The 15,480-nt window shown below is 46.6% G+C and overlaps 1 protein-coding gene across 1 annotated transcript in view; it reads left to right on the forward strand.

Moving 5' to 3' along the window:
• Positions 1–15,480, forward strand: part of OPHN1 (oligophrenin 1) — a 702,970-nt gene that overhangs the window by 642,232 nt on the left and 45,258 nt on the right. Inside the window, exons 20-21 of the mRNA XM_086918347.1 lie at positions 5,176–5,493; positions 12,937–13,102. Of these exons, the coding sequence (XP_086774473.1) occupies positions 5,176–5,493; positions 12,937–13,102 (484 nt within the window). The remainder of the gene's footprint in view (positions 1–5,175; positions 5,494–12,936; positions 13,103–15,480) is intronic.

The raw sequence follows: 15,480 nt of genomic DNA on the forward strand, positions 1-15,480 counted from the left end.
TTCTTTACCGTAATTAAATCCTAAGTTATATAATAGACGCTTGGTTTCCTTGAGTCTTTTCTCTAACGGGGGGTTGTTTACACTGGCCTGCAGTTGTGTTTGTTTTTCAGAGTGGGGGAGCAACAGAGAGCAATCAGTCCCAGAACTCTAACATGTCGTTAAAATTGGTCTGACGAAATCTGTGCCATCGAGCATAATCAAACGGGGTGGTTCTGTCTGTCCTGTCTGCACTAATCTGATTGGTTTTTATCTCGCGCCTTTTCCCTTTCTGTCGGCCTGTTCTTTCTGTCGACCCTCCGTTCTTACCTATGCTCTGCAGAGTCGGGCATTGGGCTTTCCAGTGCCCAAGACATTTACAGAAAGCACATTGGTTTTGTTTTACATCTGTTCGTCCTGTGCATAGTGTCGGGGGATTACCTTCGGGTCGTTGTGTTCCGGGGTTGACTTGTCGGCACACCCCTTTACACCGTTCTCTTTTCATGTCTACTCCTCGGGACTGTGCCATCGCTGGCCCTTCCCTTTGCCTACTAGACGTTTGGAGGGTTGTCCGTCGTGTCCCTTCATCTTTTCTAAATTCGTCGCCTTCCCTTCGTCGTGTGGCTTCTTTGCGCCACATGCCGAGACTATCGAGCATAATAGGTGTTGTTTCATTCCTACGAAGGGCTATTTCTACCGTTTCTATTTTGTCAAGATCAAAGGATCCTCTCAGTGGCCACTGACTTTCTCGATCCTTTTTCGTATATTTATGCCATAGCTCACTATAGGCTATAGCGATTAATCCATGCTTCATGAACATGTCCTTATTAGGGGTGCCTTCCAGCGGAGCCGGATGGTTCATCTCTAATACGTGGTCCGGGTAAAACAGGCTACTAACCAGTGGGGAGAAGACAGGCATGACGGATCACAATGGGATAATAGTCAGCACTACCTATCTTATCACTGCGCGCAAAGACTAGACAGAATATTTCTATTCTACGTTGTTTGCGCGTAGTGAATACCTCATGAACCAATCTTGAGCAATCAATGTTTAGGTCAAAAATAAAAAATCAATATGGTCAATGGGAAGAATAAGTAGGCTCGCAAAGGTTCGCGTCACCTACCCTTTCACTATCTGCAAAGAGGGGACCTATTCTTTCCCTGTTTGCAGACAGAGAATCTCCAGAAAACAATCTATAACAGTTAATCAATGGGGGGAAGGGGCAATTGTTCAATGGGGGAGAAAGATAGGTCCGACGGGTGCGTACCTATCCTTCGCTGTTTATAAAGGGAGAGCCTGTTGTTTCTCCGTTTGCAAACAGTGAATCTCCAAATAAATTAACAAAAAGTAATACTAGTATTTTCTCAACAATTATCAATCACTTTCAATTATCTATCACTTTCGCAATTCGTCGTGTTTACACGACCTTACCCGGACCGCATGGACAGTTTCTTGTCTTCCGAATCCAGCGCCCGATCGTCCTCTTCTCTTCGTACTTCTCGTGGCACTCCTGATGGTTCCCAGTCAGGACCGCAGATCACTCGGGAGAGGTCTGTTCGGAACCAGTGAAGTTCGGATGATCGGCTGTCAGACGAGGGTCTATCGGACAGGGTACCTTCCGATCGTTGCAGTCGTTCACTCTGTCGTCAGGACCTCTCCCACTGGATCCACGAGTCGCTGATGGGCCCCACGCTTGGGACGCCAATTGTTAAGAAAGGGTTCCAAAGACAACCAGTAACTAAAGACCCTTTTTGTTGCCCGGCGGTATCGCCTCTATGACCCACCAAGGTTAATCAAATGAAGAAGCAGGCGCTGGAGACTGGAAGGCAGGAAACGAGGATTTTATTCTCTCCGGAGGAGAACACATCAATTCAGACAGCAAGTATCGTCACGAGGTGCTCTAATCACATCTCTGAGGCCTGGCCTCTTATACTAGGGTTTATGACCTTTATTGCACATAACACATTCTCGTAACACTTTGGTACTTGAAAGAACATCCTCGGAATCTCCCCTTCAGGCCCGTTCCCACATACATTTACAGTTGGATTCCCCACCCCGGACACAACAGGTGATGGTTGCCGCACAGCAGGGCATTCCGCCGATTCACGGAATGCATGGGGTTGATCGGATCTCATAGGGTGGGGGCTTTGATCGGCTCGAGGGTCTTTTGATGGGGAGGGGAAGCTTCCTACTGTACGGGGTAATAAACAGTATCCGCAGGGCCAGGTGGCGGCCTGGGAACAAGGAAGACAAACGGGGACACAGGAAAAGGGGGTTTGCATCTAAAGGATCTGTGGCCATGAAAGGAATGAGGGGAGGTGTTGCGCTGGGAACAGGATGGGGTTCCGTGGTGAAGCTGCGCTGAAGAGGGGTTTATGACCCAGGGCATGAGAGAGCGGGGGTAGTCAGTGTGCGGGGGGGGGGTGCTTGCGAGGTTAAGAAAGAGAGACGCGCTGGCTATCAGCGAGGGGCAGGGAGGCCATGGTGCTCAAAATGGCTGCCGCTTACGCGCACGAATGGGCTCGAAAAGGGGCAAGATGGCGCCGATAATGTTCACCAAGTTTGTATTTATTTTCCACACAGCCAGGATAGCTTGACTCCAGTGGCTTAGTGAGCACGCGACCCACGTCTGGGCATACCCTTCTCACATAGGGTGAACAGCAAAACACACAAGATGATGGACGGAATGTTGCACAATGGCCAAACATTCACCCCCAGTCACAGATCTGGGTTTAATCCATCGTTATTTTGCTCCCCAAGCCACTCCAGTTCAGACATGGCCATATGCAAATCAGTCTTGACCCTGTGGCTCATGGGAACAGTCCAGCCCGAACTGCCAAGCCATATCTTCCCTGTATTCCCCAGAGAGAGCATTACTGAAGTTAAGTAACTTCTTTTGGTTCTGGAATCCAAATATGAGGCCTGTTTGCACATATCTGGATTACTTCACATATTTCATATTGACATATTTCTCTGAGACAGCTTTAACAGCGTCTGGAGAGCTAATTGCTCTGTTTTCGAACTGGCAGATTAAAGATATCTGAACACAATACACCCATCCAGTGGGTTAGACTTCCTTTACTGGAGGAAGCGAGTGGGGTAGGAATCTCCATGGCTATTTGCAAACCCTCACTGTAAATCTGCTTAGCTGATTTTCCCAAATGGGTAAAGAAAATTCATCAAGAGATTTACCTAGCAGAACAACCTAGAGCTGGAGACCACCCAGTTGAACAATAGGGCGGCTCTAGGCCATTACAGGCAACCTGCTGCTAAGGAGTAGGAAGGGTTAGTACTAGAGGGTTGTAAATCCCCAGACGACTGTTCCTGGTGGCTGGAGAACTCCAACATGAGCGAATCAGTGAAAACGTTGTACAAAAAAAGTAGGTCCCATGATATTGCAAATTCACGCTGCTGTGAGCAGCAATTTTGGAGCCTCCTGGAGGTAGAAGCTCCTGTGGCCTCCAAATAATCTCTAATTTAAATGGACTATCCCCCATGGGAACCCATGCATTTTTGGTCACAGGTACAAACCTGTGCCATTTTAAAATCATTCCCTTGGAGGTAGGGACCACTTGAGGGAATTCCATCTACCATGGGGAGTCCTCATGCCTGTGGTGTGATATTATGAGAACCTCCTTTACTCTGACGTCTTAGCCACAGTGCCCAGATACCCCTAGGGGTGATAGCTCTGCGCTATACAAAAGCTGATTGATTGATTGACTGGGCCGCTAGAGCACTGACCACGCTGTCCTCCATTATTGAGAGCAGGTGTGGCATGCAGAAGATTACTGTACTCTGACTGGATCCAGGAGTAGAGTGCAGCTTTGCGATTGTTGATTAACCCCAACTACCGGGGCATTCCTCAATAAGAAGCTGATCTTCCAGTCGACCAAAGGCAGTCAAGAGGTGATAGGACACCAGTTAACTTTTGTAAAGCTTCGGGTTGTGTTGTATTCTGTTGCATTGTGTGCATCATTCTAGTACGAATCCATAACTACACAGAAAACTTTGAGGCTACAAAATAACATAATGCAAGTGTCCCTGATGACTTACTTTTGTATCCAGATACTAGTATTTCCACTGCCACAAAGACCCTTAAGTTGCTAAAGATTACTTTTAATACTATAGTATTGAAACTAATGTCCATGCTCCTCATTCACCAGCAGGTGAGCAGCATTCTTGTTGTTTGAGTGCAGCCTTCAGTGTTGGCCACTATTACGATGAGTAAGGCTCCCTGTTTTACGTTTTTACAGATTTTACCTAATAAATACAAACAGAAAACATTTATTTTCTTGTCTGTATTTATTGTTAAATGTGTATAAAATTGGAAATTGAGTTGCTTTTTGAGTGATGCTAACTTCTGTCTGCGTTGATTGCCAGGCCAATATGTTATGTTGTGTTATTTTGTGTCTTTTATAGCGCTCGGCTACTCAGAAGAGTGTCCCGGCTCTTTATTGACAACCTAGGAAGACAAACACAACACAACAGATTAAAAGAAAGCAGGGTCAACAGAACACGGAAATCTAGGAAGCAAAAAGCCAAGTTTTCAGGCCCTTCCTAAAAGCCAACAGATTTGAGGTGCTGCGTAACGTCAGGGGCAGAGAGTTCCAAAGCTGAGGGGCCCGGATAGCTGTGTGGAGTGAAAGCTAAGGGGGTTAAAAAAGAATATCGTTTTAGTAAAGAGGCTTAAACAGCAGTAGATATGCACCCGGCTGATACTGAAATTTGCATATCTTCATTTAAGTGCATTTATTAATCTTTGGCATATGTTCATAGCATTTAAACATTCAGGCATTCACAAATGTGTGCATATTTATCAGTTAAATGAATGTAGAAATATACTTATTTCATAGTCATTTCTTCACAAAATCCCAAATAAATCCCAAATAAGGTTAAATACAGATAAAAGTAGCAAAAAATAATTGTGGGTAAATACAGACGGAAATGTCAAAAAAATAAATACCATTAAACCGGAAGCCCTAATTATGAGCTTCTGTTCTCTGTTAGGGGAAACTTTATTGGTGAAATTAAATAAATTGTCAGAGCTAGGCTCCTAAAGGAGACTGAGCTGTGGCCCGTAGTCATCAATATGCCAGTTTGTAAACAGTTCAGTAGGATGATAATAAGAAGTTAAATGGCTTCAAATTTACAGTACATATTAAAAATGTCCACAGTAATGTTTGCTTTCTCGCCTACAGCGCCGAATGGTGTGGCCTTCAGCCCAACCACTAATGGCAGCGCTTTCAGCATCACAGAGGCCCCGCTGCCGCTCCAGCGCACAAAGCTCTTGTCCAACGCATACAGAGGGGACGCCCCCAGCCCTCCTGGCTCTGAACCCCGACCAGCACCGTATTCTGAGACCGAGGGAAAGAAGCCAGGCTCGAAGCCACAGGATGGAGGCTCCAGACTTCCAGGCAAGGCTGCAAACGGGGAGCTGGTGTCTCCTGGCGGTCAGCGGACCCCTGCAATGCTCCCAAAGAGGCTGAACACCCGGCCCTCAGGACCCAACAAAGAAAGTAAGTAGATCATGTCATGCAATGGGAGCAATGTAGGTGTAGCATCTGTGCCTAGATGTGAATGTGTGCCTCCCAGTGCATGTGATATCTTATTCTTCCCAGGAGTCCAGGCTGAGCGCCAATCAAGAGTGCTTTCAATGTTTATAAATCACCAGTTGTTCGGTTTTATTCACCCCCACAAAAAAAGTAAAAGGCCTTGCTGGAATTTTGAACAGTTACTCTTTACCTTAAACACAGTTTATACTTAATTTGTTGCATCATTTAATAGTCCTTCTTGTATCACAGTTTGGTGAAAAGCAGAATATCTCCTCTGTTTCCCTGGAGATGCTCAGCATCCTTCCTTCCTCTTCCTTTCCTTGTAAAGTCTTCGCTCCAAAAAAGGCTCTTTGTGAACCCCTGCATAGACGAAGAGATGCTGAAAAGGCAGTGGCACTTGGCCAGTATGGGTGGCTAACCTCTTTGTGGCCTGCTGTTCTCTGGCAGTGAATGGGCCCTTCATCACATTTTCTAGTAATTCCTATTATTTTTGGCCTGCCTCTCAGCTCAGGAAATGAATATATAGCCGACACTATGCCACAGGGGTACAACACTTGACTGATACAGATGACTGCGGAAAGCCAAAACCTAGCCATGAACCTAACGACAATAACACCCCTGCAAGCCTACTTTGTGTGTACTGCTGAGGTCTTTTTTAGGTTGCACGCCAGTATTGTTTCTGACTTTAATATACTTTGTGCAGTAGTAGGGCCCTCACTCTGGGTGACTGTAGTCCATGCAGTACAGACACTACTGGTAGAATTCCAGTGCAACCAGTGTCTCTGGACCTGGTAATCTTGGATTCGCAATCTCTGTATCCTGTAAACGCGTGGCTGCAAGCTCCAGACCTGGGAACATGATTGACTTATTTAAAGTGGCCGGTCCTCTCGCCCTCTTCTGATGGAGACCTTCCACCTTTTGTCTAGCTCCCCTCTGAACTTATACATATTTAATCGGCCAAAGTATTAACTTACAGTGTTTTTGCAAGCAAAGATGGTACATATAATTTGCGATTTCTCTTTGAGGTATAGTCACCGATGCACATGCTACACCACTGTCTGTCTTGCTCTGATCTTGCTGTTGGCTCGGTCTCACTCCCTAACTCTTCTTACTATTTTTTGTTTTTGGTACTTCCCCTGATTTTACCTGTTTTTCAGGTAAAGTGGTTCATAGTTATATGGGGTCAATGGGCAGGGGTCTGACATGGATGTGCTTCCTTATTGACACCCACCATCACGTTTTTTCAAATGAGGGTCCACAACTCTGTTTTTATGGGGGACGCCTCTTGTAGCTCTGCGCCTTTCTGTACCTCCTCCCCTAGGGTCGTTTCACCAACTATACCTGACAGGCAATGTCGAACCATGGCACAGTGAGGCGGGAAAATGATCTGGTGCTGTAATGTCTGTGGCATTACATTACTTATCTACAGTGTGAATTTGTGCCGGTGTGGCAAATTCAGTTACAGAACAATGTTATAAAAATCGATTTGTGGAAATGGTATTCCAGTTTATTTGAAGAATTAGCGGACAGTCCTGATACTACTGGAGTCTTTAGGCCGGAGGAGGACTATCTAGTTTGGAGCAGTAGAGGGATCATCAGAACTGTGGAGGAAGGGGGCTAATAAGCTCTTTCTAAGACTCTTCCCTCTTTTATCCCCATTATCCTTTTCAATCTAACAGACTCACATGTCCATCGCTCTATACTAATCCACCACTAATCCGGTTTGGTTTCTGGAGTAGTGTACTACTCGCCGAGAAGCGTTCGATACCTCGTCGGGGTAGTAAGCGCTATATAATTTCAATACAATACAATATAATCTGGACTACTGCATAAAAGCCAGCATTAGGGGTGTGAACATTGGATATAGCTGAAGTCATGCTTATGTGATTTCACCAGGTGCATAGAAGTGGTGGAACATTTCCACTGCTGCAGGTAGTGCAGAACCAGGGTTGGGACATATAGTGGATACTTTGACTTTGGGGTCTCTAGACTCCCAATTAAAAAATACATATTTTGGTGAAGTCGGTTTTTAAATTGCTTGTCTGAAAATTCCACTTTTGGGAAGTGAGCATTCTCTTACTTAACCATTCTGTGCCTCTGCCTGTCTGTTGAATACACGTCTGGGTTAGGATGACAGTTGGGCTGTTTATGCAGTCACTCTAGACAGTCACACAATGGGAGCTGAGGTGTGCCCTGCATATCCTGATGGCCCATCACCAGGCTAATGGGCCTTCCTGAGCTAGAGTGGTGGGAGGAATTGTCTCTGACACCTGAATAGGGCTGTGCCTGTCCTCACACAAAGCAGGAGTGTGTCTGGAGCCCAGGAAGGGAAAGGCAGGGTCGTTTACACTACAAAGTGTTTGTAGTTTGTCAACTTCAAAGGCTGAAATTGGTATAAGTACTTGACCTCTGACACCATATACCCAGAACACTTCTGGACTGAGGACATTCTATCAGGAGGAAGAGCTAGATGCTGTAGAAGGAACTGCCACTCTGCATGTTGCTTTGTTGTTCCGGCCTGCTGCTTGCTGCTTCTGTTCTAGGAGTGAAAGGTCTGGACTTTGCTTTCTGTATCCTGATTCCAGGGTACTCCAAGGGCTTTCACTTGCTTAACTCCTGGTAAGAAGTCTCAGGGCCATCAAAGACTTCCCCTACATCATGCTAACAGCACCTGGACTGCTCTGCTGTGGGGGTCCTGATTTCCCAGAGGTGCCAAGTGTAGTTCCTAGGCTGTTGGAATTGTGTGGTTGGTGCTGCAACCCTACAGAAGTAATGTTGAGGATGTCAGTGAAACCGCTGCCTGCACTGGAGCCAAGGGCACCACTCATGAATTGCACGACACACCGATCCGACTTACACCGCAGCCCTGACACCTGTTAATGTCAGCCCAGAGCCGATAGATGACTTAGGTGACCTTCCAAACTCATCGACCCCACAAAATGTCTCCACCCCCCTGCGTAGCAGTAAGGAACCAACACACCGGCTCCAGCTACACCTCACCTCCCCGACGCCATGCAACATCTTTGTTTTCATTGTGTGCCAAAGTACTGTAACCGGGGTACGTGTGACTCCTTAGCCAGTCTATGCTTTCTCACTGTCGGCACCAAACAGTTGGATTACTACCTGTCCCGACATCGAGATAGCCCCAGTTGGAGCTCTTGTCTTCTAGCAGCTATATTTTTAAGTGATCTTTTTAAAGTGATATCTTGACTTGTTGGATTTTTGTTATTCTTGTCTTGTTTTATTCAGATAAATATAGGCAAAGTTTCGAAACTGGTGTGGTGTCCTTTTGTAGCATTTTCATTGTGTTATTGTGTGTGGATGTGCAAATGCTTTAAACATTGCCTCTGAGATAAGCCTGACTGCTCATGCCATGCTACCAAGGACGTGATCTGGAGTTATCTTAGCTGTGTAATCCCCCTACCCTGACTAGGGTGAGGGTCTGTACTTGTACAGGGTGAAAGCCACTGCCAACTAGAGACCCCATTTCTAACAGTAGGCATCCCTAGTGCTCAGGAGGATACCCAGGCATGCAGAGGGTGTGAACACCAGTGGTGCAGGAGAGGCGATGTTAGGGTTCTGTGCCATGGAGTATTGATTTGCTGATACAGAAGATGGATCAGGAGAGGTGGTAGGCATGGGGATACCAGGAGTAGTGCAGGATTGGGGTCACTAGTGTGGAGAATGTAGAATATCTCCACTGATGCAGGAGAAGTAGCACCATGGTTCTTGGTGATACCTTAGTTGGTGCAGATGAGGAATCACCAGGAGCTTGGAGAATATACAATAGCTCCACTGTTGCAGAACAGGCTGCTCCATAATACCTCAGCTGGTGCAAGCGATTCATCACCTGGAGTGTGATGGGTGTGGAACATCTCCACTGATGCAAGAAAGGCAGTACCAGTGTTGGTGCAGGACATGCAGCATTCGGCGTCTAAGGTATGGAATGTCTTGTTTTATTCAGATAAATATAGGCTAAGTTTCGAAACTGGTGTGGTGTCCTTTTGTAGCATTTTCATTGTGTTATTGTGTGTGGATGTGCAAATGCTTTAAACATTGCCTCTGAGATAAGCCTGACTGCTCATGCCATGCTACCAGGACGTGATCTGGAGTTATCTTAGCTGTGTTATCCCCCTACCCTGACTAGGGTGAGGGTCTGTACTTGTACAGGGTGAAAGCCAGTGGAGAAGTGTGGCTCAATGGTTAGAGCGGCAGACCTTGATGCAGAACGCTGGCCAGGGACCAGGGTTCGATTCCCGCCTCTGCGGGATCGGGCTTAAATTCCTCTGACCGGATATTCTCGCCTCAGTGCCGAATCTAAGCATGGGCCCCACGCTGCAACTCTGGGCAATAGCTTGCTTAGTCTCCACAACGGCCCCCGATGCACAAGGGATGCCTGGTTTCACCATGGGATGCCCAGGAGTGGACACCTCACAAGGAAAAGCCAGGAGGGGTTCCCTTGTGGTAGGAGTACAAGTGCCGGGATGCCTCTGGGTTACTGTTCGCGCTATACAAATACAACACATTTACATTTACAATGTATCTTGACTAGTGAATGGGCAGGCATGAACAAAAGTTTGGAAAGTGTGAAACACCTTAAATGGTGCATGTCAAGAGGCAGCATGTTTGTGGAATGTTGGGATACTTGGACGAGTGCAGGAGAGGCAGCATAGGGTTTGTGAGTGTTGGGGGATAACTGGACTCTTGCATGGGAAGTAGCAGCTGAAGTATGGAGGATGTAAAACACCTTTACTGGTGCAGAAGCGCAGTATCAGTGGGTGTTGGTGGTGATACCTGCACTGATGCAGGCGAGGCATCCAGTGCAGATTTGAGGGATAGGGAATACCTGGACTGGTTATGGGAAGCTTAACCTTGAGGGTGTAGGATGTGGAACACCTCCACTGGTGCAGGAGAGACAGCACAAGGATTGTTTGGTGTGTGGGATTCATTGATTGGTTCAGAAGCGGCAGCACCTTGAGTGTGAAAGATGGGAGGCATCAATAAGACTGTGCAAGATCTGGATCACCCCTACATGCTATAGAAAATCATCGGTTTCTCTGACTTGGATCGCCTAATGGCCCTTGTTAGATTTGGGGGTCTCTAGTTGGCACAGGTAGGTACTTGTGACAAATACGGACCCCTGCCACTAGTCAGGGTAAGGGGGTACACGCCTAAAACAACCCCTGCCCACCCCCTCAGAGGCAGTGTGTAAAGCATTTGTGACCACGTACAGTAACCCAGTGACAACACTACAGATGGACACCACACAAGGTTTTATATAAAAAATAAGTATACTTTATATAGATTTACCACAAGTCCATAAACGACAAAAATACACAATACTGTTACTTTAAGATGGTAGTTTTAGCTTAGTTCAGTTCTTAAGATGGAACACTTTGCGTCAATGTACCTTACGATGCGTTGCGCTTCCACCACAAGCAATGTCGCAGCGAGGGAAATGCGGCAAAGTTCCGGTGCAAAGAAATAAAGACGTGAAGATCTTCCAGATGAAGCACGCTTCTCCGTGGATGTGAGAAGTTCTCGGTCCGATGCGTGGACTGCAGCGGCGACACCCTTGTTCAGCGATGCGACTGCAACAGCTTCAGCTGCGGCCCTCTTCTCCCACAATGCTGCGACAACTACAGCGGTGACATCCTTGTTCAGAAATGCAACGGCAGCAGCTCCGACGGCGGCACGCGTCTCGTGGGATGCGAGGCGCTTTCCTCAATGCGGTGCAATGCGACAGCTCCTGCGGCGACACCCTTGTTTAGAAGTGCGACAGCAGCAACAGCAATGGCCACCCGCTTCTTCCTCGTTGCGAGACTCTTCTCACGATGCGGTGCAGTGCCACAACTCCAGCTGCGACACCCTTGTTCAGAAGTGCGACGGCAGCAGCAGTGACAGTGACACACTTCCTCTTCGTTGCGTCGCGCTTCCCTCAGAAGGCCCAAAACAGCAGCAGGCACTTCCAAAAGAACTCTGGGGAGCTGGGGGTTGAAGTCTGTTGCCCCTGAGACTTCAGCAGGAGGCAAGCTCTTTTCCAAGCCCTTGGAGATCCTTCACAAGTTGAAAGCAAAGTACACAAAGTTCCTTTCTTCTCTCTTTGGCAGTAAGGCAACCACTGCAGGCCAATCCCCTAAGCAGCACTTCAGCTTAGGAATAGTCTCTCCTCAATGTCTTCAGGTTCCTCTCCTCAGCAGAGGTTTCTTCTTGTTTGTCCAAAAGTGATCTAGTTTCTTGGGATCAGGGTCCCAATATTTATACCCCAAAATCCGTTGTCCTCTGAGGGCAGAGAGGCCTTTGCCCAGTCCAAACCAGTTCTGGAGCAGTCTGTTTACATGACTCCTTCTTTCCTTTCACAGTGCAGGGGAGAAACATCATACGCCGCACAGGAGGTGGAGCCAGCATTGTGGAGGAAAGGCACAGCCCTGGAGCACTCTGTTGACATGATTCCTTCTCTCCTTTCACAGTACAGTGCAGAGACATCAGACGCACCACAGGGGGTGGAGCCAGCACTGTAGGGGCAGGCACAGTCCTATTCAGGTCCCATGTGCAACGCCTCCCTCCCATCTTGATGCAGATCTCTCTATTCACCACTGGGCGGACTCATCCTGTCTCCTGGAATCCCCCAGCCCTGTCACTCAAACTCCAGACAAGGAATACACAACCTAGCAGAGGCAGGCTTGGAAGGTTAGACAAGAAAATACCTACTTTCTAAAAGTGGTATTTTCAAACACAGAATGTTAAAACCAACTTCACTAAAAGATGTATTTTATCATTCTGAGTTCAGGCATACTAAATTCAAATCTCTACCATGTTCCCTGAGTCAGTTAGTTTTATAAAATGTAATAATCTAACTGCCCAGTCTAGCCTATGCAATAGTGAAAAACGAAAATGGCTGTAATTCACTATTAGGACATGCCACACACACCAGGGCATGTCCTACCTTATAAAGTGCACCCCGCCCTAGGGCCTACCATAGGGGTGTCTGATATGAAGAAAGGGGAAGGTTTATGGACTGGCAAGTGGGTGCGCTTGCCCAGTCTGCATGACAGTACCAGACTGCACACAGGCTCTGCAATACTACCACGTGTGTCCAAAGTGATTGGTAAATGCCAGTGCTTCTGTGTTATATTTCTTGATTGCATTTACAGAGCCTTTTTATTTAATTATAGAATTGCTGTACATCCAGCTGTATATTGGGACTAAGTGTATGTTATCATGGTGTGGATTTGTACTGTCTGTTCAAGGGTAATTGATATGCAATGCACCCTAGTGCCAGATTGGACCCACAGGTAGTGCTAGCCTTGTTTTCATTCTCTTGTACTCTTCACTGATATTTGGCCCCTGTTCTTTGGCTTATGAGCTCTTCGAAGCCTCGTGGTAATACATGGTTTTCCTTGTCAGGTGACTGTGACAGTGTTCCTAAAGCACGATCCCCAGGAGAGAGGCCGGTGATAGTGCGCCCCCCAGTGAGACCTCCAGATCCTCCTTGCAGAGCTCCTGCTAACCCGAAGCCCGAGCAGAAAGTCAGCTTGCCACCAGGAGGGCCAGAGGATATCCCATCGTCAGTGTGAGTAGAACTCCTTTTCCTTTGTTTCATGCAAAACCTTTGTGTACATTTACTTTGTCCTTTGAAACTTTCAGTTAACTTTTGTAACAGATATTTAGGCGATATGGGTAGTCTAATCATACTGAATACAATGCTTTCTGTTTTCCAAATAGCCTCCCACATAAGGTGAACTAAGCTCTACAAGAGCTTGCAGCTCGTGTTCATACCTCAATCCATGGCCTTCTAAGAGTTTCAATGTAGGTTTATAATGCCACCACTAGCTTTTTGCAGACCTTTCAATGTAATATGACAAAAACTCCCCATGCTCTTTAAGAATATTCACTGTACGTTGACAACATCGTACCTTCTCCGGCTCTTCAGGAACTGTCAGTGTAAGATCTTTACACCCTCCTGTGTGGTACATAACCTCCTATTTCAACTTTCTTGAACATCCTTCCATCCATGCCTTTCTCTCTTCCTCCCTCCCCATTTGTAAGTCAAGCACACTGAAAATGACATGAATGTCTTGTACTATTATTTTACATTAAATATGATGATATACCAACATTTGTCATTTTGCTGCATGTATATGTACCTGGTATTGGACTGTTGCCAAACATTTTGTGGTGTCTAGTCTAACTACATCATTGTCTCATCCGGGGTCTATTCCCAAGTTACACCTGGCCAGCATGTACAGTGTTATGGTGCCTACTAATTCCTGGCTTGGATTGTATACAATTGTAAAGATTGATGGATTCCCACAAATGCTCAGTTTCTCAGCTGGAGCTATTGTAAAGTTAATCTATTCTTCGAATGTACAGAAATTCACATAAACTTTGGAATACGAAAAAAAGGAACAGCATAACAACACGTTGAATACCAAACAGCTAACAGAAAATATTTGCATGCTGCTAACAGGCTTCTTAACAATTCTGTATGCATACAAATAAGGAATCCTTCTTTATAGATTAAGGTCCCTCTCCTGCCATGGTGGTCCCAAGGTATAGTGAACAAAGCACACCCACGAGGAAGGTAAATGTGATGTGGGGAAGTGTGAGGGAAGTGGTCTATTATGTGGTGTGGTTGTGTGACCTTATTGTGTAGTACACTCACAATATCATCTTATGTTCAGTAAGGCTAGTTTGGCTATGGCTTTGAACAGACAGGCTTAAACAAAAGAGCGAGTGTAAATTCAACACCGATTTATTAAAGCAGATATATCTTCATGGATTTTTAGACATCAAAATGAACAAAATCCACTGGAGGGTTCCGGAGATATCGATTTTTAAGTAAAATGCGAATCACTGCTTTTCACTAAAAAAGTCAACAAGCATTGGTAACTTTTCCCGTTAGGGAAATCTTTGGAAACTATGTGGAATGTTTCTGAAGTTGTGTTTGACTACTGCGGTCCGCTTTGGATGACCAACTATGTCTGGTAGGAGGTCAAGGGGGCCAGTAAGGAGTTACCTTGTCACCAATGCAGTCTCAAGTCTAGTTTCAGGCTTTATGGGTGAACCTCTATACACTGCACTGGTGTTTTCCTCAATGAAGTGGTCATAATGCTAGAGTAAGATGTTGAGGATGCTGTGTGGTCGATGGGGGGTGGGCTTCCTAGGGCTTCCATTGTCTAGGTGGGGTGACTTTGAACACAGGGAGCGCTATCCCTCGAAGTCCTCTTGGGTCCAGCAAAGTCCAGTTGCCACTGTCTGTCTTGGGTGACCAAACCACACTCCGACGACTCTCCCAGGTCCAGCAGACTCTGGTGCAACTTTTGAGCATCAGGACTTGATCACCCCGGCTGAACATCTGTGGTCAGTGGCATTAAGCGATTGTGGCTACTGACTAGCCAGGAAGGGCTTCCTCAGCTTTTGTGGTACTGGTACTGTCAGAGGGAGTCAGCCAACTGACTCTTGAAGTTCAGCTCTTCTGGTCGGGGCTCAGAAGTGACTTTTCCAAAAGCCTGGCACCATAGACACATCCTCTCTTTGCTAGCTCGAGGATCTGCAGGTGCAGTCCAGCTTGCAGCTTCTCTTGCCAGGTCCAGGGAACAGCAGAACAGTCCTCCTTTGGGCTGCTCTCCAGTCCAGATGTGATCTGAGATCTGGGTGCCATGTTTATGCCCATAAAGTCACCTCAGGAGTTGCCGCGGGGACTAGCCAATTGTGTGCCATCTAGCTATCACAGAGTGCACTATTCTTCCCACTCCGAGGATGGCTGAACCACTCTCTAGTCTTGGTTGTCCACCCTAGGAGTATGGCTACATGAGGGCTACATGCCCATGGGAACACTGTTTTTGCAAGTGGTCTTGCCTCTCTGTCACTAATGCCAACCCGTCTACCTGAACGATAGAGCACCCCCTCTAATGTGTGCCCACTGTTTGGCCTTCAAAGGCAGCTTCT

Source organism: Lissotriton vulgaris, chromosome 4_1, assembly GCF_964263255.1.
Source record: "Lissotriton vulgaris chromosome 4_1, aLisVul1.2, whole genome shotgun sequence".
Taxonomy (NCBI): domain Eukaryota; kingdom Metazoa; phylum Chordata; class Amphibia; order Caudata; family Salamandridae; genus Lissotriton; species Lissotriton vulgaris.